At 47.7% G+C, this 24,722-nt stretch overlaps 2 protein-coding genes across 8 annotated transcripts in view; one reads left to right on the top strand and one right to left on the bottom strand.

The window, feature by feature from the left end:
- Window positions 1-4,137: 4,137 nt before the first annotated feature.
- Pym1 (PYM1 exon junction complex associated factor) lies at window positions 4,138-18,282 on the bottom strand. 5 transcript variants are annotated; one of them, XM_075954594.1, is made up of 4 exons: window positions 18,054-18,281; window positions 15,428-15,484; window positions 5,450-5,543; window positions 4,138-5,075 (listed from the first exon to the last, which is right to left on the bottom strand). In XM_075954594.1, exons 1-4 carry the CDS (start codon window positions 18,088-18,090, stop codon window positions 4,598-4,600), a joined length of 666 nt encoding a protein of 221 aa, XP_075810709.1. In that variant the 5' UTR covers window positions 18,091-18,281; the 3' UTR covers window positions 4,138-4,597. The 5 variants fall into 5 exon arrangements, with proteins under 5 accessions (XP_075810709.1, XP_075810707.1, XP_075810710.1 ...); XM_075954592.1 differs by lacking the exon at window positions 18,054-18,281 and adding an exon at window positions 17,454-17,914; XM_075954595.1 differs by lacking the exon at window positions 15,428-15,484 and having other exon boundaries at window positions 18,009-18,282.
- A 2,823-nt stretch (window positions 18,283-21,105) lies between these two features.
- The window catches only part of Dgka (diacylglycerol kinase alpha), a 29,414-nt gene continuing 25,797 nt past the window's right edge, over window positions 21,106-24,722 (top strand). Inside the window, exon 1 of one of the 3 annotated variants that reach the window (XM_075954591.1) lies at window positions 21,106-22,277. The gene's annotated coding sequence lies outside the window, so the exon portion shown is untranslated. The remainder of the gene's footprint in view (window positions 22,278-24,722) is intronic. The other 2 variants (XM_075954590.1, XM_075954588.1) reach the window with 2 other exon arrangements.

Below are 24,722 nucleotides of genomic sequence, written 5' to 3'. Positions count from 1 at the left end.
TCTCTGTGAGTTCAAGGCCAGCCTGGTGTACAAGAGCTAGTTCCAGGACAGGCTCCAAAGCAACGCAGAGAAACCATCTCGAAACAAACAAACAAACAAAAAAGACCTGAAGAACTTCCTTGTCCCTTTTCCACCCTGGGAGGACACTGTGAGAAGGAACATTTTATGAACGGAGAAACAGGCCCTTCACAGACACCAAAACTCCAAAGCGCCGTCCTGGGGTTCCTAGACTCCCTAACTATGAGGGGTAAATCTCAGGCATCCGGAAGGTACCCAGTCTGTGGGGCACTAGTTGCTACATCAGCCCAAATAAACTAAAACAGCCATTGTTCTCCCACAGAAACTACTTCTGAGTCACTGAGACCAAAACACCTGGCAGCAACAACTTAAGCAAGGAAAGATTTATTGTGGGTTCATAGTTTCCGTAGACTGTGGTGGGGAAGGCACAGGAATGGGGGCGTGTGGTAGAGGCTGGCTGCTCACATCAGAGCATGCCAAGGAGCTGAAAGCACCGTGGGGGACAACAGGCATCGCCTTCAGACATCCGTCGCCAGTCCCTTCTCCAGTTAGCTCTACCTCTCAGAGGCTACGGCCTCCTACACAGCTCCAGTAGTTGGGGTAGAAGGCATTCAAAACAAGAGCCTATCTTGAGGTAACCGTAACACAAGCACACCAGCATTAATTCTCTCAGCCATTCCTAGTGCGGTGGTTTGAATGAAACGCCCCCATAGCCTCGTATACTCCATGCTTGGTCCCCAGTTGGTGGAACTGCTTCTGGAGGAGGGCTCAGTGGTTAAGAGGTCCTGGGTTCAGTTCTCACAACCATCTATGAGATCTGGTGCCCTCTTCTGGTGTGCATGCATACATGCGGGGAGAATACTGTATACATGATAAATAAACTGTTAAAAAAGTAACTGAAACACATAGCAACTATGCTGCTACCTTTATTTTTTTCCTTTGAGAAAGGATCTTGCAACATAGCCCTGGCTGGCCTGAAACTCATAAAGATCTGTCCGCCTGAGTCCTGAGTTAAAGGCATGCACACCACCCCTGGCTACTGTCTGGCTTTAGTAAAGGGTTTTTTATCAGGCCTGGATAAGAGCACAATGATCTTGCAGAGGTTGGTCCTGAATTCAGTTCCCAGCACCCACTTCAGGCGTGACCACCTGCAACTCCGACTCCAAGGCCTCCTACACCCTCTTCTGGAATTCCCCAGGGACAAGTACTCAGATGTCACTCACCTATACAGACACACAAGTATAAAAATAAATCCTTAAAAATGATTCACTTTAATTTTGAGACAGAGTCTACGGTAGCTGAGGATGTCTTTTATTTTTTAATTTTTAAATCTTATAGTAGGCGGTTGAAGAGAAGGCTCGGGGTTAAGAGCTCTGGCTGCTCTTCCACAGATCCTGAGTTCAATTTCCGGAAACCGTGTTGGCTCACAACCATCTGTAATGAGATCTGGTGCTCTCTTCTGGCCTACAGGCATACATGCAGACTGAATGCTACATACATAATAAATAAATAAATCATTTAAAAAAGGGTGTGTCCTAGAGTTTCTATTACTGTGATGAAACACCATGATCAAAGCAAGTTGGGGAGGACGGGGTTTGTTTGTTTGGCTCACACTTCCACATCACTATTCATCACTGAAGGAAGTCAGGACAGGAACTCAAACAGGGCAGGAACCTGGAGGCAGGAGCTGATGCAGAGGCCACGGAGGGGAGCTGCTTACTGGCTTGCTCCTTATGGCTTGCTTAGCCTGCTTTATTTTATTTTGGTTTTTCAAGACAAGGTTTCTCTCTGTAGCCCTGCCCATCCTGGAATTCACTCTGTAGATAGGGTGGCCTCGAACTCGGAGATCTGCCTGCCTCTGCCTCACAAGTGCTGAGATTAAAGCAGCGCCCTCACCTGGCTCTCAACCTTTCTTAAAGAAACCAGGACCAGCCCAGGGAAAGTACCACCCATTAAGAAAATGCCCAAAGGCCCAATTTTATGGAGGCGTTTTCTTGAGATTCTGCCCCCTCAGATGAAGTCAGCTTGTGTCAAGGTGACGTAAAACTACCCACACGGGGTCAAGCAGATCACTACCCCCAGAATCCAGCAAAGTAGGTGTGTCTCCTTAGAAACAACCTTTACTCTCTTAGATTTCTCTGGCACTAGCAGTGAGGACTCAGGCGTCACCGGGAATGTCTTTAACTTCTGGTCCTCCTGCTGCTGCTGCTGCTGCTGCTGCTGCTGCTGCTGCCGCCGCCGCCGGCATGCCAAGGCTGCAGGCTTGTGCCATCCTGTCTTATGTTGTTCTGGGAATTATGTCCAGGGCTTCATCTACACTAAGTAAGCACTCGGCTGTCTAACTTCGCCCCTGCCCTACCCTTCAGGAACTTAACCATGCATGATGTGTATGTTTGTCATACATGTACAATATCAGAAACGATGTAAACTATTCCTGGGTTCCTATGAAAGGGAACCCGGGCTTTTGGTCTCTTTTTGGTTCCAGTCAAGTATTTATTATCACCTGTGTTCTTTTCTATGCACGGTTCAGACCTTATTTCATTGGATATTTGAGAATTGAACTGCTAGGCTCTGTAGCCTGCACCTGTAATCCCAGCACTGAGGAAGTAGCTGCAGGAGGACCACAGCCTCGTCTGCACAGCGAATTCCAGTTCCAAGTTGGCACAGGTTGCACAGAGATTCTGTCTCAAACTAGCCAACTAGTTTAGCAGCGGGTCTGAGGGGTGGCTGGAGACTAGACAAACACAATAGAGAGAGCACTGAGAGCTACACCTACAGGTAGGGAAGAGGAGCAGAGGCTGAGGTCACGGGGGGGGGTCTAAGGAGGCTGAGGTGGGGGGGTCTAAGGAGGCTGAGGTGGGGGGGTCTAAGGAGGCTGAGGTGGGGGGGTCTAAGGAGGCTGAGGTGGGGGGGGTCTAAGGAGGCTGAGGTGGGGGGGTCTAAGGAGGCTGAGGTCGGGGGGGGGGTCTAAGGAGGCTGAGGTCACGGGGGGGGCTGGTCTAAGGAGGCTGAGGTGGGGGGGTCTAAGGAGGCTGAGGTCACGGGGGGGGGCTGGTCTAAGGAGGCTGAGGTGGGGGGGTTCTAAGGAGGCAGGAACAGACGGGTCCCTGGGGCTTACTAGCCATCCAGCCGAGTAGTCAGTGGACCCTAGACTCAAAAAACAGGGTGCATGGCTCCTCCACATTTGTGGGCACACAGACACACACATGTGCATACACATCCAAGAGATGGGTGGCTTAATGTTTAGGATGAGGGGAACGGCAAGGGAGGGATTCCCAAAGATCTAGAAGCCAAGAAAAGATTGGAGAGGATTTAATAGGGTTGGTTTCTGTGGGGCTCCTGAATTCCTGAGAGGCCGCTCCCTTTCCTCCCCGCTAGTCTACAACCTAGGCGCAGCACAGGTGACACACGGTGAAACACACACGCAGCGGCAGATCTCCCAGATGTCTACATACATCATGACTTTGCCCGCAGTGTCATCGTAGGCAGCATCCAAGGTAAAATTTCAAGAGCTACTCTGGGCATTCGAAATAAATCAAAATTATCTTCAGACGCAGCGAGGAAGGTACAACAGACTCCTTGCTACATGGCACAACACATACATTCGTGTCAAGTTAATTTTGTTCTAAATTTCACAGATAACAGCACTAACTTCCATTTACTGAGGTCTAATTTTGTCATACATTACTCTTTGTTGAGATAGTCTTACCCTGCAGTGCACGCTGGTCTTGAAATGCTAGCAACCCTGCCTCTGCCTCTGGAGTACTATTACAGGTGCTCACTACCATGGCCAGCTGCACTCAGGGAGGAGGGACATAGACCAACGGTAGAGCTACCGTGTGCAAGGCCCTGGATTCAATCCCTAGCACCATTAAAAAAGTTAAGCCTGAAGCTGGGCAGTGGTGGCGCACGCCTTTAATCCTAGTGCTTGGGAGGCAAAGGCAGGCGGATCTCTGAGTTCAAGGCCAGCCTGGTCTACAGAGGGAGTGCCAGGACAGTCAGCACTGTTACAGAAGAAACCTCTTGAAAAAATGAAAACAGAACCAAATGTAAACTTAATTTAAGTGTCTTCTTTCAGCAAACTGACAAGAGTTGAGAACAGAGCCATACCTGACCACATGCTGTCTACTTGAATTTATTCTTACTTTCTTAAAAAAAAAAAAAAAAAAAAAGAGGAGGTGGTTTTGGGATGGCCAGGGGAATAACTCATAAACACTGTGAACAGGAACAAAGACTCTAAGACTTGGGGTACTGGGGTACTCCTGTACCTCAACCTCAGATCTCTAACAAACTCCCACCCCCCGGTTTTCTTTTCAACAAGACACCCAGATCAGCAGCAGAAGTACCTAGGGTCATCACTGAGAATTTGAACACTGGGAACGGGTGGGGGGAAAAGTCCAAAATTTGGAGCTGAGAAGGGGAAGGAACGAAGGAGAGCCTACGGCTCTGGAGGACGGAGTTGGCCACAGGTGGAAGTGAGCCAGTATGGGGGTGCCCCTCCTGACTGCTGCGGCCCACACCCCCTGGACTCCAGAGCACCCCATGGTTTATTCCGCAGTCACTCCCTACTCTCGAAGCCTCACAGGCCCAGCTCCAAGTCCTCCAGCTCCTCCTCCAAAGCCCTCCTCCGGGCCAGCTTCTCCAGCTGCTCTCTGCTGGGCTGGCTGACCTGGCCGGCCTGGATGCGCTGCTGCAACTCCTCCACCTGCCGCAGCTTCTTCCGCAGGTTCTTCATCTTCTTGGCTTTCTCTGTGGTGGAGGCAGAGTCGGAGGCATCGGAGGCAGCTGGAGGGGCGTCCTGGGAGCCTTGGAGGACACTGGGCGTTTGGGCCGTGTCTCCCAGAGACACCTTTTCAAGAGTCCGGCTCAAGGTCTCTCCCTCCTTCTGCTGTTGCCTCCTTTTCTCCTTTCGCTTCAGGTTGCGTTTGGCTGTTTTGGAGAGGCCTACTTCGCCACCTTCAGGTCTGGATGGGGTGACGGGTGTCGTGGCCTCGGGGCTCAGGCCTGGAGGAAGTTCTGGTTTACTCTTGAAAAACTTCACGTACTTATTTTCGTAGCTGCAGGAAAGGAGAACTATAGCTTTAAGGATGCCGTCGAGCTCCTCCCCTGGGCTTCCACCTCACTGCCTTCCCATTACACCCCATTTCCTTTGCCCTTCAGGTTCCCTGATCTTTAGGAAAGTCCTAGAACTCAAAGCTCTGCTCTCAGATCGCTGTCTGGAGGTTCTGAAGAATAGGGGCCAAAGGAATAAGCCTAGTTGGGGAACCCTCACTCACCCCTTAATCCTAGCTCCTTCGTCTCCTTTCTGAGACCATTTCCCTCCTTCCATTTCCTTGGGGCTCAGGCAAGTCATCCCTGAACTCGAAGGCACGCTATGCTATACTTGTGCAGGGACCCCACTAAACACCCCTTGTTAAGCCTAACCACGCACACTGGGACCTCCTCTTGGGGCACGTATCCTTCTTTGACCCTCCGCTGCTTGCGCCAAGTCCCGTCGGGTCTCTGTGTTGAGGCAATGTACTTGCCTGAAATGACAGAAATTAAGTTGAAGTTAGTCTCTCTTATTTTCAAACATTTCCCAAGATTAGACAAGTGTTTATAAATGTGCACAACCCCTCTCCCCAGCACCCGTCTACCCACCTAACGCAAGACAAGGGCTCACTAGTAGACCAAGTGGGCCTTGAACTTGAATTCCCCCACCTCCACCTCCTGAGTGCTAAGATTATAGGTAAGTAATGCCACTCGGCTAAGGCATCATTTCTCACGTCAACTTTTGATCTTCTGTCACTCACTAACACACTATCCTTGCTTTCAAGGAGCTGCGGCCTCTTTTTTAAATAATGCATGTAAGACAGAGCAGGTAGAGATGGCATTCTCCAAAGGTCCAAGGCAAAGGAAACATCAAAAGCAGTAAAGAACCAGATTATAAAGGGGCCGAAACAAGAAGTCCGTGGAGAAGGGTGGGGAAGATGAGACAAGTTTCACAACACAGACTTTGAAAAACAAACTCGTAGGAAACCACATCATAAAGGCATCAGAACACGTGGATGGAAAGGACATTTGCTCATGCACTTTTTCCTTTTTATTACGTATGTGTACGTGTCTCTAGGCGAGTGTGTGCCTCTCTCTGTAGAGACTAGGAGGGTATTGGATTATCTGGAGCTAGAGTTACAGGTAGTTGTGAGGTTCCTGGTGTGAATCTGAGAACTGAACTCAGATTCTTTGGAAAAGCAGCAAATGCTCTTAATCACTGAACCATCTCTCTAGCCCCGCACATTTAAACTAGCCAGAAGCTGAAAGCAATCTAAAGGCCCACAACATATGACCTTGGTTCATATATACAATGGAACACCATGCCGTTGGTAAAATAATACAGTTAGATATGAATTAATATTAATAAATATTCAGTAGTGGTACTAAAAGTGTTCATAATTTACTAACTGGAAAAGCATAATTTACTAAGTGGAAATGTTGCTTTTCAAAGAATTCGGTAGCTGCCTCTTAAGCGAGTGCTGTCTTAATCAGCAGCTGCAGCCATGCAGCTACCAGCGGCTGGTCAGCTGCAACCAGGCGGGAGTTCTCTTCCCCAGGCACCGGCTCTACCGGCTCTAACTCAGCTGCTAAAGGCATCTTCATCTAGATCTCTATTCTCTACCAACTCAGGATTCAAAGGGTGAGGTGAAATTCTGCAGGCTCAGAGAAGCTGAATAGCAAGTAGCTAACCTCCTCTCCCACAAAACAGGCTTCCTTCTGCTCAGCCCCCACTTCAGAATCCTAGCTACACAGGGTTCCCTCTCTACCATTTCCTGCCAGCTAGCTGCTGACTCAGCCTGACCCAGGTTAATCTTATTTAATCAAACAAATGTAACACGTCTTTGCATCATTAAACAAATATTCCACGGCATAAACGAACATTACACATCTTCAAGTAATATTCTACAATATGGAAGTTGGGGTTCACACCATAACTCCAGCACACATTAGGCTGAAGAAGGGAAAAGTTCAAGGTCAGCCCCAGCAACACAGCCAGTCTGAGGACAGCCCAGGATAGAAGAGATTATCTCAAAAACAAAAGCCAAGTGTAGGCTATGTGGAAGTTCTCAGAGTTTGTTTAGAGACCCATTGATACTCTTATTTTGTTACAGCATGCATTTCTTTCTTTATGCAACAGTAAGAAATCATATTTATTCAGAAAAATCTTATTTTTATTTTCTGTAATTGTGTATGTGGGCACACAAGTACAGGTGACTGTGGAAGCCAAAAGATGTCCGATCCCTGGGAGCTGAAGTTACAGGCAGTTAACGGTAAGCCACTAGATGTGGGTGCTAGGAACCAGCCCAGGTCCTCTGGAAGATCAATATGGCACCTGTTGAGACAAGCCATATCCCCAGCTCCTAGAAAAATACTAGGAAGTTGTCAGTCAGCTCACTGTGGAAGACAAAAGCTCTTCAAATGTTTAATTTTTACTTCAAGGTTTGACTTGTATGGAGCTGGAGAGATGGCTCAGTGGTTAAGAGCACTGGCTGCTCTTCCAGAGGACCTTGGTTCAAATCCCAGCACCCACATGGCAGCTCAAAACTGCCATGAGCTTCCTGAGTGCTAGGAGTAAATGCATGTGGCACCAGCAGCTGGCAGAACAAGAGGTTTATTCTTTCCTTTTCAGGAAAATGACCATCAGACCTCTTGACTTCCATAATCTTTTTTTTTTTTTTTTGGTTTGGTTTTTCAAGATAGGGTTTCTCTGTAGCTTTGGAACTCGCTCTGTAGACCAGGCTGGCCTCGAAATCACAGAGATCCGCCTGCACCACCACCGCACCCGGCTGACTTCCATAATCTTCAAGAGGTCCTGTCAAGGACCAGGGTGTCCACGGCTAGAGAGCCATCTCGCCTGCAGCTCACAGGGCTCCTCCTTATTTAGAGTGTGGCAGAGGCACGCCACTCCCGTTCCTTCCCTCTCAGCCACTGAACAGTTATGCACCGAAGACCAGGGTTTAATAAAACAGGTCACGTTCATCATGTAACCCGTGACCAGGTCCCCTTTAGTGAGGTATGTACAACAATGAAGATACTCTGGATACACACATATGATGGGGGAGAGTCTTCTGTTTTGTGTTAATTCCATTGGTTAAATAAAGAGACTGCCTTGGTCCTTTAATAGGACATAAAATTAGGTAGGCGGAGTAAACAGAACAGAATGCTGGGAGAAAGAAGCTGAGTCAAGGAGTCGCCATGATTCTCCTACCGGACACGGACGCAGGTTAAGATCTTCCCTGGTAAGACACCTCGTGGTGTTACAGGGATATTAGAAATGGGTTAGATAGATATGTAAGAGCTAGCCAATAAGAGGTTGGAACTAATGGGCCAGGCAGTGTTTAAAAGAATACAGTTTCCATGTAATTATTTTGGGTATAAAGCTAGTCATGCAGGCGGCTGGGTGGCGGGACACAGCCCCGCTGCTCCTATTTCAACACACATATAATATACAACATCTATTTATAAATTGTACACATACAAAATTTGCATATATTTATCCATACATGTATTTTTATTTTATATATATAGATATATATTCATATATATGTGTGTATATATATATTAGCATGAAAGGGAGTTGGGGATCCCCCAAGGGTCTTGGATACTTAAGAACCACTGAAGTATTGTTTGGTCCCATTTTTGTTGAGACAAAGGTCCACACTGCCTGTGTTCAGGGACAAAGAAAAATGTAAAAGGGCCGAGCGGTGGTGGTGCACACCTTTAATCCCAGCACTCGGGAGGGAGGCAGAGGCAGGCGGATCTCTGTGAGTTTGAGGCCAGCCTGGACTACAGAGTTAGCACCAGGACAGTCAAAGCTACACATAGAAATCCTGTCTTGAAAAACAGTAAAAAAAAAAAAATGTGAAGAACACACAGCAGCTGTGATGCTTGTTGTGGGAAGAGGAGTAACTGGTAGGAGAGATGGAAGAGATCATTAACTTATTAATTTCTCTCTATTTATTTATTTATTGTTTTTTTAAGGCAGGGTTTCTCTGTATAGCACTGGCTGTCCTGAGACCTGCTCTATAGTCCAGACTGGCCTCACAAAAGTCCACTGGCCTCTGCCTCCAGGGCCCACCACCACTAGACACTATCACTCTAATGAAAGTGGTGAGCAGGGGCTCATGGCTCTGAGTGCTTGGTCGGCATCCTAACACCACATGGCTGTAACTAGAACTTCTATCTTTATTCGTGGATGTGTATGGGTGCCAGGGCGTGCTAGGGTTCCAGGCAGTTGTCAGATGCCCCACTTTGATTCCTCTCTCTCGAGCCCCTGCAATCCCAGAACTTAAAAAAAATGAACAAAAAGCTAATGAGTAATATTGTTTTAATAAAAAGTTATTACTGTGGGGTTCATCTGCACACACACAGACGTAACACAGTGCCCAGGCAGAAATCAAGAGGACATTATTCAGGAGTCAGTTCCTTCTCCCCACCTTTACATTGCAGGGATTAAACTGAGTCTCTCAGGTTTGTATATGCACTTTACCTACTGAGGCATCTCATGAGCCCAAGAATTACTCCTATTTAGAAAAAAATCAAGTACTGTATAAAAAATATATAGACACAAATAGATAGGTATATAGATAAATATTTGAGGTGGGGGCTTGTGTATCCCAGGCTGGCCTCAAACTTACATTACCAACCCAGTCTATGCAGAGTTGGTGCATGTTACAAATGAGCTACCCCCAGCTCCATAAAAAGCTCTAAGGTCAGTGGGCGAAGGCACTGGGGACCTACATTTGAGCCTCAGGACCAACATGGTGAAAGAAGACCAACTCTGGCGTCCACACTTGCACCGTGGTACATATGCACACACATACACTAAATACATAGACTCAAAATAATTCAAATAAATTTTTAGAGGGCTGGAGAGACGGCTCAGCAATTAAAAGCATTTGCTGCTATTTTAAGGGCCCAGGTTCAATTCTTAGCACCCACACAGAAGCTCATATTCATATGTAACTCCAGCTCCATCAGGGATCCAATGTTTCTGTCTGCCATAGATCCCTGCACTCAAACACACATACCCACACATAATAGTAAGACCCTATCTGGAAAAGCAAAAATAAAAACAAAAAATAAAATTCAAGAGAGTCAAATCTGGGGACTCCTACATAGATTGCATGTTCATGCTCTTTTGTAAATTGTGGAGTTCTTCCTTATCTGTTTGTTCAAAATGGGCAAGAGCTGGGAGAAGAGATGGCTCAAGGGGGTGAAGAAGCATTATATCCCCAGGACCCACACGGTGAACTGACGACAACAAGAACTGACTTTCTTGTGCATCGTGGCACGAACACACAAACACACACTCCACTTACTAAGTAAAAATGTATTAATTTTTTGGTTTTTCTCTCTCCTCTTGAGACAGAGTTTATCTATGTAACAGTCCTGATTGTCCTGGAACTTGCTCTGTAGACCAGGTGGGTCTCCAACTCAGGGATCCACCTGCCTCTGCCTCCAAAATGCTGGGAGGAGTGCGCCACCACCACTCAGCAAACACGCAGTGAAGAATTTTAAAGAGGAAAATGGTTAAGATGTGACGTGACAGACAGAGGTGAGAGAGGAAAGCAAATAAAGACATGGTAAAGGAAGGGAGTGATAATTAGGGAACAGAAGAGTTCCTTGTTTGTTTTTTTCCCCAGGCAGGGGGATACTGGGAATTGAACTAAGGGCCTTGCATAAATTAGGCAAGCACTCTACCACTAAGCCACGCTCATCAGTAAAACAGTTCTCCTGAAAGTCAGCTGATATCAGAGATAACAAGAGCCAAGTTGGAATCAAAACGGCAGCAATTGAGAGCGAGGCTGCTCTTCCAGAGGACCTAGAGGTGGAGGCAGAAGACTTCAGGGACACAGCAATTTACACAGGTAGCCTGGGCTACCTAGAAGCCACTCTCAAAAAACAACAAATTTAAAAAGTAAATGAAAAGTCAAAAATGGGTTTGAAAGAGAAGTTCACTGTGAAACAAAAATCAGAAACACGAATGTAGACAAGGGAAGGAGTGGGGAGCTGGCTCAGAGGTTAAGAGCACTTGTTCTTGCAGAGGACGCAGGTCTGATTCCTCACAACCATCTGTGACTCTAGTTCCAGATCTGTGACACCCTCTTTTGACCTCCACTGGCACCAGGCGCATGCACAGACATGACATATATGCAAACAAACGTTCACATACATAAAACAGACAGGTCTGGGGAGGATGGGATGTAGACAGCAACCTCAGTCTGGCTGCGCTGAAGAATGTGCTGGTGCAGTGGAGGATGTGCAGACTTCGGATGCAGTCCAGGACCTTACTATCGGGCGCATGGCATGCAGACCTTACGATCGGGCCATAGCATGAAGATCTTACTATCAGGCGCATGGCATGCAGACCTTACTATCGGGTCATGGCATGCAGACCTTACTATCAGGTCACAGCATTCAGACCTTACTATCAGGTTACAGCATTCAGACCTTACGATCGGGCCACAGCATGCAGACCTTACGATAGGGCCATGGCATGCAGACCTTACGATCGGGCGCATGGCATGTGTCTAATCTGGACACTCTTTATACTTTCTCTCTTTTTACAGTTATTTATGTATTTATTGGGAGAGGACTTGCACACTCTATTTATGAAGGTCAGAGGACATCTTGCAGGTGTCAGGGCTCTCCTTCTACATGGACTCAGGGACAAACAGGTGGTCAGGCCAACAGCAAGCAGCTTTTCCCACTCAGCATTCTCACTGGCACTAGAGTTTTCTTTTGTAGAAATTATACCCAGCATTATCATAGGTTTATATGTAAAGAAGAAAAGAATATACAGGATAAGTGTGGTGGTGGCATATGCCTGTAACTCCACTGTTTGGAGACTGAGGGAAGAGAAGTGGATGGTAGAAAACCTGGGGCCAGTGTGGGGCACATGGTGAGCACAGGGTCAGTGCTCTCTTTATAGAGAGTGCTTGTGCTCGATATCGATAGCAAGTAGCCTTGGTTTTTATTTATTTTTTAAAATGGCCTCACTATGTAGTCTTGAGTGGCCTGAACCAAAGTTTAATCTTATAAAGTGTCTTTCATGTACTTGGCTTTAGTTGTGACGAGGTTAGATTGCGTTAGACTCTCTACTCTAGCAGCTTGTCAACATCCAAAATTTTCAGGGTGTGGGTATTTCAGCTTTAGATTTTTGGATTAAGGATGTTGAACCTGTGTGCTGAGTTCAGTGGTACTTGCTCTTCCTTTTTTCCTCCCTCCCTCCCTCCTTCCTCTCCCTTCCTTCCCTTTCTGTTTTTTATTTTTGTTTGTTTGTTTTGTTTTTTTCAAGACAAGAGCTTTTCTTTGTATCCCTGGTTGTCCTAGAACTCATTCTGTGGACCAGGCTAACCTCAAACTCAGAAATTTGCCTACATGTGCCTCCTAAGTGCTGGGATCAAAGGCATGCGCCACACCTGGGTATTGCAGTGCGGGACAGCTTGGACTGTGTCTCCGTAGGTGAGGGTAGTACTGTAATGTCTGGTTTTTGCTCTGTCCCTGCGTCTCTATGATATTGCTTATCTAGTTGAATTCGCTTTTCTCAAAATTGTTTTCTTTGCATCAGTGGCTTTAATTCTCCCAGTTTTCAGCATTTAAATGTGATACTGTAATTAGTTTGTTTGTGTTTTCTTTTATCATCTCCTTGCTACAAGCAGGCAAGAATTCGCTTGCTTTAATTGTTAATGCATCTCTAGCTCCTGTTCATAGTGACTGGCACAACCTAAGTGCTCAATAAACATTTAAAAGCCATGCGTGCATAAATGTTATTACCGTGTCTTTCTAATAGATGCATTATGAAAATTAATAGTATACATGTGAATACCACATTAAATCCTCTGTCATATTTTTGGTTATGTCTTCTCCAGTATAAATCTTGACTGGATCCTATTGATAGATTCAAACTGAATCTATCATTTTTTTCTTTCTTTCTTTTTTTTTTTTTTTGGATTTTTCGAGACAGGGTTTCTCCATAGCTGTCCTGGAACTAGCTCTTGTAGACCAGGAGGCTGGCCTTGAACTCACAGAGATCACAGAGGCCTGCCTCTGCCTCTAGAGTGCTGGGATTAAAGGCGTGCGCCACTACCGCCCGGCTTATCATTTTTTTCACTTTTATGAATTTTTTCTCTCAATACTATGTGAACCGTTTCAAGTCTTCTCATGTCGCGGTAGCTGTTTACACTTTTCCTGCTCTTAGTTTATAACTCATCTGCTCCTTTGTACCTGTGGGTTTTGCCCCTTTCAACTCAATCAGCCCTGGACTGAAAATAAACTGTAAGATGTGTGCCTACAGTCCTGGTTACTGGGGAGAATGAGAAGTTCTGGCAGCATAGCAAGAACCTCCTCCCCAGTTGTGTGTGTGTGTGTGTGTGTAGGTACCTACAATCTACAAGGTTCAGAAGAGGGTGTTGGATCCTGGAGCTGGAGTTGCTGGTATTTGGAAGAGGCCTGACCTGTGTGCTGGGAACTGAGCTTGGGTTCTCTGCAAGAGTGGTGTGTGCTTTTAACCATGACATAGCTCCCCAGCGCCTTTATTTTTGAAGATAGCATCTTGCTGTACTCAGACTGGCCCGGGTTTCCTGCCACCCACTTCTCTTGCCTCAGTCTTGGGGTTTAGGCATATGCCACCACACTTAGTTTTCCACCTCTTAAAAGAAAAAACCAAAAATACTGAATCCATATGAAATATGTAAATTTTTTCATGTCATTATTCTCTAATGATACCGTATAAAAGTTATTCATGTCCTGTTTACATTGCATTAGGTATTTATTACAAGTAGGCAAAGACCCTGTCTCAGAAAACCAAAACCAAAATATTCTTTGTAGCATCTTTGTAACTGTTCTAAGAATCTACCACTGTTCTGAGAGAGAAAGTCTATACCGTCTCACTGTCACACAGTAAACAAAGTCCAGTCAAGCCTTAAAAGAAAAGATTGTTCCTGAGTTAGTTAAGAAAGGGTATCCATAACAGGAGTAACAATGGAACGATCACAAGAGCTGACATGAAATGTGACAGTGTATCCAAACATTGAGACACTCAGCATTGGAAAACAGAGCAGCTCTGGAGAGAGGCTGCTGCTAGGATAATAACTACAATTGAGCAGCAAATTAAGCAGTGAGCAACTAAAAAGGGCAGGTGAAACCTGATTTTCAAGAAATCAGGATTTTAACAGTGGCAACCCATGCTAAGCACAGTGGTGCACGCCTTTAATCCCAGCACTTAGGAGGCAGAGTCAGGCAGATCTCTGTGAGTTCCAGGATACCCAGGACTGTTTTACACACACACACACACACAAAACCTGTCTCAAAAAAAAAAAAAAAAAAAAAAAACAAGCCGGGCAGTGGTGGCACACCTCTCATCCCAGCCTGGTCTACGAGAGCTAGTTCCAGGACAGACAGGCAGCAAAGCTAAAGAGAAACAGTGTTCACAAGGCCACAGCACGAGGACTGCCATAGATCCGAGGCAAACTGGACTTGCTACACAGTGAAACCTTGATGGAAGGCAGGAGAGAGAGTAGGAAGAAAACAACAAATACCTGGCTGTGACTCAGAGAGAAACAGAAATGACAGACTTTAATTTTTCAATGAAATAGAAAGTGAAGGTTTTTGCCACAGAAGGAAGAATTAAAGACATAGTGACAGGGGTTTAGAAAAAAGTTGGTGAAATAGCCATGGGAGAATTTAGAAAGTAAGAGTTGGCAAAAGCTGTGATATTGACAGAAGTTAACACTTCACTAACTCTTAAGTTTTTTCTTTTCTAGCAATGTGTTACAGTCTAAAATCAGAAACCGAGAACAGAGTTGATGGATCTCACTGAGATAAAGACAGTCAAGCACAGTAGTGAACTGAATGCCTGTAATGCAGGCATAGGTGGGAACAAAAAGAATAGGAGTTCAAGGCCAGCCTACACCGCAAGACTTTGCCTCAAAAAGCCAAAAATAAACAACAACAACAACAACAACAAAAATGATAAAAGAGGGGGCTAGGGATATGGCTCAGAGGGTAAAGCGTTTGCCACACTACATAAGGACCAGAATGCAGACCACCAGCATCCACATACATGCTGTGGGCTGGTGGCAGGCCTATAATCCCAGCACTTGGGAGATAGAGACGGGATCCCCATTGCAAACTGGCTCACTGGACTAGCTCAATCACCAGACTCTGGGTTACACTGAAAGATCCTGCCTGAGATAGGAAGACACCTGGCATCAACAGCTGGCCTCCACACGCATGTGGACCTGAACCCACACACGCACGTGCTCACGGGCAGCTACACACATTCACACACACATGGAACCAGAAAACCTGCCTCTGTGGACTTGAGACAGTCAAATGGTGACTGGTAAGGGAGCTAAGGTGAGGGGAATACCTGCAAGGAAAGTAGTGTCACAGATGAGGTCCAGGAAGGAGTGATCCTGAGGTGTAGCTGAAAATACAAAGGGATGTCAATGATCTCGTGCTCAGGAACTAGGGGTTCAGAGTATTCCCAAGGCGCTAGAGACAGAATAACAACATCAAAAATAAAAACAAAAGGGCTAGAGAGATGGCTCAGGGATTCAAAGTGGCTCATGGAGATGAACTGAGGACCTGGGTTTGAGTCCCAGCACCAATACGGTGGCTTACAGCTCTAACTCCAGTTCCAGGAGATGTGATACTTCTGATTTCTATGGGCACCAAACACACAAATGGTGCACAGACATACACACAGACAAAACACTCACACACATAAAATAAATCTAAAAACAAAACATAATTCATGGGAACACTGTGGCTTTCTGGGAATTTTATAGGAACCACTATAATCACAGGCAATACATTACACAGGGGTCACAGTAACAGTAGGAGGTAGGAAGAAAAGCAAAAGAGCAGCATAGTCTCCACAGTCACAGAAGACAGACAACACCTCTGATGGCAGGGCAGGGGTCAGGCAGGCTATGTGGATCAAAGGAATAATAGGGTACACACCCAAAGCTGCCAGCTGCCCATCATTCCCACAATTTAGGAAGCAGAGGCAGGCGGATCTCTATGCCTTTAAGGCCAGCCAGGGCCACATAGTAAGACCATGTGTGTGTGTGGGGGTGATTTCTATTAAGGTTGGGCATGGTGGTTACATGCCTCTGATCCCAGCACCTGAGAGGCTGAGGCAGGTGGATCTCTCTGCATTCAAGATAAGTTTGGTCTGCATAGGGAGTTCTAAGCCCATCAGGGATACAGAGTGAGATTCTGCCTTAAAACAAACAAACCGAAACTCAGTTGCTAGTTAAAGACCTACTGAGGAGAGAACATAGAGAAATGCTGCTATCACTCTTTGAAATGCAAGAATAGGGAACGGGAGCAGGAAACCAACTTGTCAGTAAGTACTATAATGTAGGAAGCCTACCTATAAGAAACATGGAAAGCAAACCAAGAGGCATACATGACACAGTTTAAACAAGCCATGCATACACTGCACAGGATCACTTCTGTGAAACACTAGAGTCACTGACTACACACGAGGACTACAGTGAGGGACACAAAAATACTAACCAGGCGCGTGCACTGCGTTTTACAAAAGTCTCTCGTCTAACTATCTGATCATCTCCAGGTCAACACTGCTATTGTGCACTGTTCTAAAGACAAAGCAGTTAGAATAAGACAAAAAAAAAATAAGAGGAAAACTAATTCTAATTCTCAGTTTCACACACAAACACAGACTTCAACATTTCAGACCGCTGGGCTGAAAATTCTACTCAAGCTATAAGCAATAACGGGGGTCCTATTAACTGTCAAAGAGGTTGAGAGAAAGGCCTGTAGATGCTTTCCTGTTTGTTTTCTCTCACTTTTAGATGGAAAACTCCACTAATGAGGAAAGCCAGGTTGAAAGTTAAATTCCTCTTCCCTTCGCACCTCTGGACTTCTGACCCCCCCCAACAAATGAAGATGAGGCAGAGTGAGGAAAGCGGTATGTAGCAAGGAGAGCTTCAGCTAGCTGAGACACAGCTTGGAGAAACAGAATGGAAACGGGAGGGTGGAGAGCGGGTCTAACAGTAAGAAACGGGGGAGGGGGTGAGAGGGCAGGAATTGGAGGGAACCGACAGTGTGGGAGCCAGGAAGGCTGGAGAACCCTGGAAAGGGATGGGACTCCTACAGCTACAAACAGCTGAGGCTCCTAAGGGTCCCGGTGCAGGGGACATTGAAGGACCCCCAGGGTTTGGGAGACCGGAAACGGAGACCCCCCCCAAAACACGAGACCAGAAGGGGGCGCAGGTGATAACCCACAGGGATGAATGGGGAAGGCGGTCCTGGGGCGGGGCAAAGGAGGGGCCCCGGGATGGGCGTGGCACAAACCCCTCTCCAAGTCTGAACCCCTAACCCAAGAGTCCCGGGAGAAGCGGCTCCGCGATTCCCGCACTCACCGCCGGTCTCGTCAGTTACATAGGGAGTCGCCATCTTGAGAACCCGAACCACTTCCGGCGTGAGCGGGCTGGGGTCCCGCCCCCTCCCCACCGGAAGTGGAGTCCTCATCCATAGCAAGCCACCATTTTAATCTTAAAGAGAAAGTGCACCATTTCGTCGATTCGGGTGGAGGAAACGGGAGGGTAGAAGCAGCTCACAGCAATTTATAAAGTCGTGGACTCTTTTACGACCACCGATACCATTATTTAACATCTGAAGCATAGAAGACAGTCCTCTGGGCTCCAAGAGAAGTTCCGACATAAACCCTTTACTCCTACCGCGTGCCCAAGGCGCCCGGGCGCTGGTAAAACAGGAAAGGAATGCACGAGGCCCCTGGCCTGCACCAAACACCAGGGCGACTGTTGACACGGGGCAGAGAAGTCCCGGGGTTGCAAGGGACGCACGAATGTGTCTGGGAACGAATGTAAAAACCCCAGACAACACTTAAGGAGGAGGGCAGGGCGACCTGGCACGGCGACTTCTCTCGGTAGCCCGGCTGAACTCTGGACAGAGACCTGGGAACGGGGCGCGCAAAGAGGGGGGCACTGCGGGTCGGTCACCTGTCCCCGGAGCCTCAGGGGTGCCGGCGGTCTCCATGACGGAGTGGGGCAGGCAGCCCTCGTCAGTTCTGCGCCCCCCCACCGAGATTCAGCGGCGAAGACTCGGCCGCCCAGCAGCGGATCCTCCCGGGTCAGAGGCCACAGGGTGAAGGCATTTGGGCGGACCCAGCCAGTATTCTAATTAGCCGCGCCCAAGTGTCCGGATTAGCTTTGGCGACCGCGAGCGGGGCCGCTCTTCCCACTCTAGGGACACGTGTAGCCACTCCCTTTGTTAGGCTGCGCCCCGTCGGGTGCCTTGTTCTTCAAACGAACCCCGAGTGTCGTGTCCACGTCCCCCGTGCCCCACACCCCACAACTCCCCACTCCCGCCTTCAACAACTTAGTTCCTTCGGGGCTAAATCCTGTTAAACTTGTTTGCTTTGCAGCCCGGAAGGTGTAAGGCTCCTCTCCTCAGGTGTCCAACTCTAACCTCCTAACCAATTTAGCTTTTTCCTTAACTCTTTCACCTTCCTCTATTGACCTCCTCTGGCTTCGGTGAATGTACGACAGGGCCTCTCGAATTGAGAAGGGGAAAATAGAAAAAAAAGAAAAGAAAGAAAGGAAGCCAGACGCCTTTAATGCCAGCACTCCGGAGGTAGAGACAGGCAGATCTCTGTGAATTCGAGGCCAGCCTGGTCTACAGAGCGAGTTTCAGGACAGCCAGGGCTACAATTAGAAATCCTACCTAAAAAAAAAAAAAAAAAAAAAAATCAAAAACAGGTTGACAAGGACCTTAATTAAATTCAGCCTTAGAAGGTTTTGCAAGTCTATACATTGTCTTCTTTACAATTCTCCGAGCTCTGGTTTCTCTCTCTAGGGTCCAACACAAGTCTCAAAGTCACTTTTAAACTATTTCCATGTACTCCATGTTATTTCAAATATTCTAATAATTTTTTTTATTTTTTTATTTTTTTTTGCTGCGGGAGAATGTTGAGACAGGATTTCTCTGTGTAGCCCTGCTGTCCTGGAACTCGTTCTGTAGACCAGGCTGACCTTAAACTCACAGAGACCCTCTGCCTCCTGAGTGCCAGGATTAAGAACTGGCGCCACCACCGCCTGGCAATACTTCTCATCCCTCACTTTGTGAGTGTGTGGTGTGCGCAGGGGTGCTGGGCATGCAGCCTGGAGTCTAGCTAGCATGCGCTAGACAACCATTCTGGCGAGGGAACGACACCCCAGCTACCAACCCACACCTCTTCTTCTTCAGCCCTGCCCATCTAGGACCCTTTCCTCAGTGGGGAAAAGGGCGTGCGAATACGGAATGGTGCCTCTAAAACTTAGTGGGGTGTATGACTCTTGACTGAACTATTTCAAAAGTGGTTTCTACAAGTTTTAGTGGACCTGCTCAAGGAGGGGAAACCCAAATGTGATCTGTTTACTCTCTAACCCTGGACACTCCCCATCACTGTACCCCTCAAACATCCTGCCCCCATCTCTGAAGGTTGGCAGGAAGTGAAACTCAATTGTCTGTTTAGCCGACTAGCCTTGGACCCAGCCCTGGGCCCCGGATGTGTACCCCCACCCAGAGAAGGAAGAAGAGGCTGGGAAAACAGGCTTGTTTTTTCCTTTCCCTTTGTTCTTTGTGGTCTCTTTCTTTCTGACTTTTATGATGTGGTTGATTAAAGACCTGAGCACCTGGAACTGGAGGCATTAGACATCTCCGTGGCGCTGTTCTGTGCCCGCTCTCCAGCCTCCAGCAAGAGCTGACCTGGGCTATGATGAAGCAAAGATCCTAAAGGTACAGGATGGCTGGAATAAGACTGATATCCTCTTACTCTGCATTAGAGAAGCCATATTCCAACGGATGTTTTTTAAATATAGGAGTATTTTTATGTAAGGACTGACTGGGAGAGTAGTCTGGGACATTGTACCTTTTAAGCAGACTTTGTTTAGAGTGACCAAGAGTTGGAGAGTTTCACATGTCTATCTGCTTGGTTCAATCTATGTTTTGTTTTGTTTTGTTTTGTTTCCGAGACAGGGTTTCTCTGTAGCTTTGGAACCTGCCCTGGCACTAGCTCTTGTAGACCAGGCTGGCCTCGAGCTCACAGGGATCCACCTGCCTCTGCCTCCCGAATGCTGGGATTAAAGGCGTGCGCCATCACCACCTGGCCAGTCTGTTTTCGCTTATCCTACGGAACTAAGAATGAAAGTGTTGACGCCAAGAGGGGTGGCGTACCCCAGTAAACTTGAGAGGCCGATGCAGGATGGCAAATTCAAGGCTAGCCTAGGCTACATACACACTGAAATCTTGTCTCAGAGAAAAAATAAAAAAAGTTTGTTGACTGTGAATGAGGGGACTGTAAAACACGGAAGATGAAGCTTTACCAACAGCGGAGAATTGGGGCATTGGTGGCACAGTCGGAAGACAGAGGCAGGGGGATCTCTGTGAGTTCAAGGCCAGCCTGGCCTACAGAGTGAGTTCCAGGACAGTCAGGGCTACACAGTGAAACCCTGTTTCAGAAAAGAACAAAGCCAAACAATGAAGAATGTTAAAATGGAAGGATGTGGCATGGGGGTGTACGTCATTGGAAGAGCGCTGGGAGAGCATGTTCCAGACACTGAAGTTCATCTGCGGCGTGATGGTGACAATGATGGTGGAGGACAGAGAAAAGGAAAAGCGGACAATGAAGAATTAGGATGCAAAACAAAGCAAAACAAACAACAACAACAAAAAAGATCCGGAACAGAGACAGATCATTCTCCAATCCCTGATCTGAAGACCTGGCACAGAGACAGATCTGGTCTGGAGCTACAGTTAAAATTAATAATAGTCACAATAACACAAACCCCATTTACTCTAGAGAGAAGTTGCTTCAACAAGCTTGTCTCCAAATATTTGAGAACTGCTTAGTTCTCTGTTTCCACTAGAGGGCCTAATGTATTCTTTTTTTTTTCCCCTCTGACCCTCACTGGGTCCAAATATTTATATATATGAGGTGTGGGTGTGTACACAACACACTCAGACAGATACACACGGTTCCAACTAGCAGAGTCTCCTCCCACAACTCTCTACTCCCAGATACGAGGAGGCAGTTCCAAGAACCCAAGGCTGTTGACTTCAGAGAAGGGTAGGAGGGAGTTAGTCAGGATGCCTGGGTCCCCAGTTGCTACCAGTAAATCCCTAGGCCTTGGTCTCTTCTCCCTTACTCTCCCAGCCTCACACCATCCAAGCTGCCCCAAGAATCCTGACAACTCCAGAGTACGGGTAGGAACTGAAAGGCTTCAGAGCCTTCTGTGCCATCTGCCAAGGCCAGAGAGTAATGTGCCAGGCTTGGGTATGGAGAAAAGGTGAACACAGACAACCAACGGTGCCCTAGACATCCAAACGCCCACCCTAGTCTTAAGGGAAGGATATGGATTTTGATAGAAAGAAGTGTGCCTAGACAAGTCTGGAAAGGTGCTGAGGAACCCGGAGGAGAAATGGGTAATTGTCTCAGACAGAGTCAAACAATGTGGAGCTATGTAGAGAGGCAGATGTACCTAGGCCTTAAGTCGTGAAGTGTGTAGCTCTGGCCTTTCCCCTCAGGGTTCTCCCGAGTGTAGAGTCACTGAGTTGGGCAGGTGCGTCCAAGATGACGTTGTGGACACTGAAGGGCGGACCAATTGCTGACCAGTTGCTGGGTAGCTCCAGTCAGCACCCTGACCCCTACCCTTGGCCGCCCAGGGGAGGGATAATGGGAGAGACTGTGAGTAATTAGAAAAAAGAAGTAGAGCTGCCCCACGCGTGGGAAGACAGAAGCGTAGGAGTGGAGAAAGTGCCACAGACCTGAGAGCCCTGAGATACTCTGGAGCCCAGGAGAAGGTCGTGTTGGAAAGCTGGCAACAGCGGGTGGTCTAGGGAGCGGCGGGAGGGCAGGCTAGGTGGGGGGCGGGCAGTGTGTCGTCAGGAGCTGGGCGGCCCCGCGGCGGCCGGGCCGCGTCTGCCTAGCCCGTCCCCTCCAGCCCTGCTCGGGCTCCTTCGCCCCAGCTCCGACGGTGAGCTCTCCCGGGGCAAGGTAGAGCCCCGCGAGCCCCGCCCCACTCCGCACACTTTCGCACCCGGGCAGAAGGGCCGCGGAAGGGGCCGCTCCGCCGGCTGAGTGAGGGCTGCGGCGTCCGGAGGAGGAAGCGTTGACAGCTGGAACCGGCTGCTGCAAGGGTTTGCGCTAGTTCGCGGGAACTGCCGGAGGGCTGCACAAGACCCGGGTAAGCGGCGTTTCCCCCAGACCTTACCCCCCATCCCGCTTGGTTACTCCGAGAGCTGGGGAAGCTCAACTCCTGGGTACTCGGAAGAAAGGTCCCTTATGAAAGCCACGGTGCCGCCACACGGGTGAAGAAGGGTTCTTCTGTGGCCTCCCATCCTTTCCACACCTGTCGCGGGGAAGTTTCTGAGAAGACTGGGTGGGAATCCTTCTTTTCAGCTTTAAATACGATAAATGAACCTAATTATCGAGGAAGAAAAACAAATATTATTGGCCATCTCTCCACCTTCAGAAAACACAAGCCCTCATCCCCCAGCTATGCCAACATCGTAACTTCCTCCTGTACTAGAAGCTACGACACCCTCCGCACAGGAACATAACGTGCCCCCCCCATCCAGGCTAACAATCATCCCTGATGTTTGTGGTTGATTTAATGAATTCTGATGCTTCAGCAACAACAAAAATTCCCCTTGGCTAGCACAGGGGATGGGGAGGAGAGAATGGACCGTCAACCCTGTGCAACAGGGGGCACCATCCCTGATATGGTTAAGTCCAGCTCATCAGGCCTGGCGCTGAAACTGGGAGTGCGGGCGTGCTTGCTCTGTGAAGTGCCTTGTTGGGACATCCTGAATGTCCTAGAGACACCTCTAGTTCTCGACTAATGGTGAACTTGGAAGGGAGCAATGAAGTGAAAAGGAAACTTTAAATGTCAGTGCCGGGTGGTGGAAACCTTAGCTCTTTGATCATAACTGCAATTTTAGTATTCGATGTTTAAAGTTAGATCGAGAGAATGAGAGGCACTGAGACTTGGGGGTACTGTCTTTCTGAACCCAGGATGTTGTAGGATTCCTTCCCTCCCTCCAAGTCGATTTCTTCCGGTCTCACCCTAGGTTGGTAGAGGGGAGGGAAGGGACGGGTGAGTCACAAACATCTGAGGGTAGGGCTACGGTAGGGACCCCACCCTTCCAGCCTTGCGGTGTCTGGACTAGCCCAGGTTGTAGCCTCAGGGTCGTGTTGGAGCTGAAAGACAACTTTGGACTTGTTCCGGGTCTTTAAGGCCCCAGGATCCAACACTTTGCTCCCTCCGCTTCAGGTCCAGGAGCAAACTGAATAGATTCCCCTAGAAGACCCCATGTCCAGTGTTCCAACCCACAGATGTCCCTGACGCAAACGTTTCTAGCCACCTCCTCGTTTCTCAGAGGCAAATTCATGATCTTGATGCTACTACATGTCTGTGCCTGACATAGGTATTTCTACTTTGGGTGGAAGGTACATAACTGGGCTTCACTACCCGTGGAAATCACTAGAATTTGTGAGTTCTTGGCTTAAAAGTATAATTTTTCCTAACATCCAATGTATTTCTTTTTTTCACTTTTTTTTGGGGGGGAGGGGTAGGTGGAGGACAGGGTCTCAACAAAATTTCCCGCGCTAGCCTTGAACTTACTCTGTAGTCCGAGTAGGGCTGTTAGCTTTTCATCCCCTCTCAGTCTCCTGAGTAGCTAGAACTGCCTATCCCACCCCGCCTCACCAGACATAAACTTAGTTTCTGCGTATTACTTTACATAATATGAGCTGATGTTTATGGAGTTCTTATTCTGTATTATGCAGTTTGCTATGTACACTTGCTTATATAAACTTACTTAAAATCCACTCTGTGATTAGGTACTTATTCATTGATGACATTGAGCTAGTGTGTATAGCTCAGTAGAAGTCTTACCTGCCTTGCTTTGAGATTGTTTTGTTTTTGTTTTTCGAGACAGGGTTTCTCTGTAACTTTGGAGCCTGTCCTGGAACTCGCTCTGTAGATCAGGCTGGCCTCGAACTCACAGAGATCCGCCTGCCTCTGCCTCCCAAGTGCTGGGATTAAAGGTGTGCACCACCACTGCCTGGCTCCTGCTTGAGATCTTAAGGCCCTGGGTTCGATCCCAGCTTTAAAAACACTCACGTGGTTCAGTGAATCAAACGACTCACCGGAGAGTTCGGATTCTAACCTGATTCATTCTTGAGCAGGGTGTGGTGGCAGACGCCTGGAATCCCAGCGCTCCAGAGGCTGTGATAACTGCTGTATAGTAAACCCTGGCTCAGAATCAAACAATAAAATAAAATAGGTGTTAAGACCTGGGGAGCCAAGAAAGGGACTAGAGAGAAGAGTCGTGGCCTCTCCCCTTCTCATTGTCCCTAGTTTGCTCTCCCTATCCTTTCTCCCCCGTCAGTTCCATCTCCCATATTCCATCCTCAGCAGTAATCAGAGATGCTAATTAAGCTATAAGCTCTAATGATCATAAAACTCATATTCCTTAGCTCTGTTGGCAGCAGAGGATGGATTATAGTCCTTGATGAAAGCCAGAAGGGCAAAGTCCTTTCCTGGGATGGGTGTCACCGTCCTAAAAGATGCTTTTCAAGTGTTCTCAGGAATCCTTGGAACACGGACGTTGTGCTGCCCAGGTCA

This window comes from Microtus pennsylvanicus, chromosome 20 (assembly GCF_037038515.1).
Source record: "Microtus pennsylvanicus isolate mMicPen1 chromosome 20, mMicPen1.hap1, whole genome shotgun sequence".
Taxonomy (NCBI): domain Eukaryota; kingdom Metazoa; phylum Chordata; class Mammalia; order Rodentia; family Cricetidae; genus Microtus; species Microtus pennsylvanicus.
This window is presented reverse-complemented; position numbering and strand designations above follow the sequence as displayed.

What these genes read in the sequence shown, in the direction of transcription:
- Pym1 (XM_075954592.1), bottom strand. Translation starts at nt 17,562, where the DNA reads ATGAGGACTCCACTTCCGGTGGGGAGGGGGCGGGACCCCAGCCCGCTC. An exon ending in TGTAACTGACGAGACCGGCG is followed by an intron (nt 15,485 to 17,453) that starts GTGAGTGCGGGA and finishes TTGTATTTTCAG; the next exon opens with CTACACCTCAGGATCACTCC. An exon ending in CCCCAAGAGGAGGTCCCAGT is followed by an intron (nt 5,076 to 5,449) that starts GTGCGTGGTTAG and finishes CCTTTCCTGCAG; the next exon opens with CTACGAAAATAAGTACGTGA.